Genomic DNA, 1717 nt, shown 5'->3' on the forward strand with positions numbered 1-1717 from the left:
CTATAACAAAATCCGATCCTATGTTTAAATCTCTTGCTAATATTTTACTAACATTATAAATTGGGTTATAGAATTTATTGTATGTATTTAAAAAATTTATTTGTGCATTTTCTATGCAATAATTGTAGATATTTTGTCATCCATCCATTTGAAGTATTACGTGAAACGGTCTCTTTTCATCGCCCATAACCAGATTAGGTAAAGAATTGGGAACGTCCGTGGAAAAGCCAAAGCGCTTGTAAACGCACATGCACTTAACAAGACAAGAAGCCTCTCTGATCATTGAATGCAGCTGAAAGTTGTTAAGGGGTGAATAATTGCTCGATTGATTTAGGATCTAAAGTAAATTTTGGCTACAAGTTTAGGGGTGTTTTAATGTATTATCTCAACTTCAAAAGTCCTTTTTATTTTTTTAAACTCTCTATCAAATAAAAAAAGATTATTCGTTTTTTAAACGGAAGGAGGAATATTCTTTACTTCTCTTATAATTACGAATGTTTTAAATACGGTCTAAAAGTTCCTTTTGAGCCATGGATGCAAGTTGATATCTACTTAAAAGGCATATTTCCATATTATGCCATTAACAAAATAAGTTAAGACATAATTAAAGATTTCTACCAATTATTGCAAACGTTAGATGACGGTACAATATTTTGCGGGTTGGATTGGGTATTATACGCAGCAAATATTTAACTCTGAGTTTAATGTTATTCACAAGATAATTAACTCTCATATTTTTTTTAAAATAAGAATAAAATGTATATGGATATTTACTTAAATCAGCCTAATGTCTCTCATTAGTAGGATACGGCCTAGCTAGTTCATTTGTGGCCAGTGAGCTGGAGGTCTCAATGGATAACTTGCTACACTATCCACAATTTTGTTGCATTGTTTTTAAGTTTGATGTAAGGTCCAATCAACTTAACTATTCTATCAATTACTTTAGCTCATTAACGATGAATTGGGAGGATTTTTTTTCTTTTTAGTAGTAGAATAAACTTATATTCACAGGGAAATAGATAACATAGAGCTTGACGTTTCACTACTATGGAAGAAAACCTACCTTGGACAACTTAACAGTAACCAAGAAAAAAAAAATTAAAGAAAGAAAACTAACACAACTAATATACATGACCACCTTCTTATAACACCTTCTTAGGTACTAAGGATGCTCGTAAATACCCTTGTATTGATATACATGATCCAATCGATCACTAGCTTCCACCGATTCATTCATCTGCGTCGTACATGAGCTTGGGTATCTGCACTCTGTATCCTAACCGCATACATTGGTAGTTCAATAATCTCAGCGATCTCATTCAACAACACTTGTTCGGTGATGTTGTCAGTAATACTTCTCATCACCTTTCTGTACGTGTTGTAATCATTCGGAGTTCCTTTATCGACTCTGGTCCTCATCCACACCCATGTTTCGTTAATGGCATCAAAAGAGCACTCTATTATTTTACCAGAGTAATCTGACGGATCAGAACCGTCTGGGAAAACAACTCTATTCCCGTCCATTGGTTTCTTCTTCCCTCGTTTGTGTAGATAAAGCAACCCACGATCCTCCTGGACCACCTCAAACAGGAAGTCAACCGAGTTCATTTCAGGGCATTTCCACTTCAAGAGACCCTCGTGCGTGCGAGGAACATAAGGATCATCCCAACCCTGAAAAATAAGACCATCAGCTTCATGTGAAAGCTTTGGGATAAAT

The 1717-nt window shown here is 34.9% G+C and overlaps 1 protein-coding gene across 1 annotated transcript; it reads right to left on the reverse strand.

Annotated features, from left to right (window-relative positions):
- Positions 1-1016: 1016 nt before the first annotated feature.
- On the reverse strand, positions 1017-1711 carry LOC124890446 (mRNA-capping enzyme-like). The gene has a single exon (XM_047402293.1). It carries the CDS (start codon positions 1606-1608, stop codon positions 1234-1236), a length of 375 nt encoding a protein of 124 aa, XP_047258249.1. The 5' UTR covers positions 1609-1711; the 3' UTR covers positions 1017-1233.
- Between the last annotated feature and the right edge of the window lie 6 nt (positions 1712-1717).

The sequence above is a fragment of the Capsicum annuum genome, unplaced genomic scaffold (genome assembly GCF_002878395.1).
Source record: "Capsicum annuum cultivar UCD-10X-F1 unplaced genomic scaffold, UCD10Xv1.1 ctg17627, whole genome shotgun sequence".
NCBI classification, from domain to species: domain Eukaryota; kingdom Viridiplantae; phylum Streptophyta; class Magnoliopsida; order Solanales; family Solanaceae; genus Capsicum; species Capsicum annuum.

Bases quoted from the DNA above. Each gene is read 5' to 3' on its own strand.
- LOC124890446 (XM_047402293.1), bottom strand. From the start codon at position 1,608: ATGAACTCGGTTGACTTCCTGTTTGAGGTGGTCCAGGAGGATCGTGGG.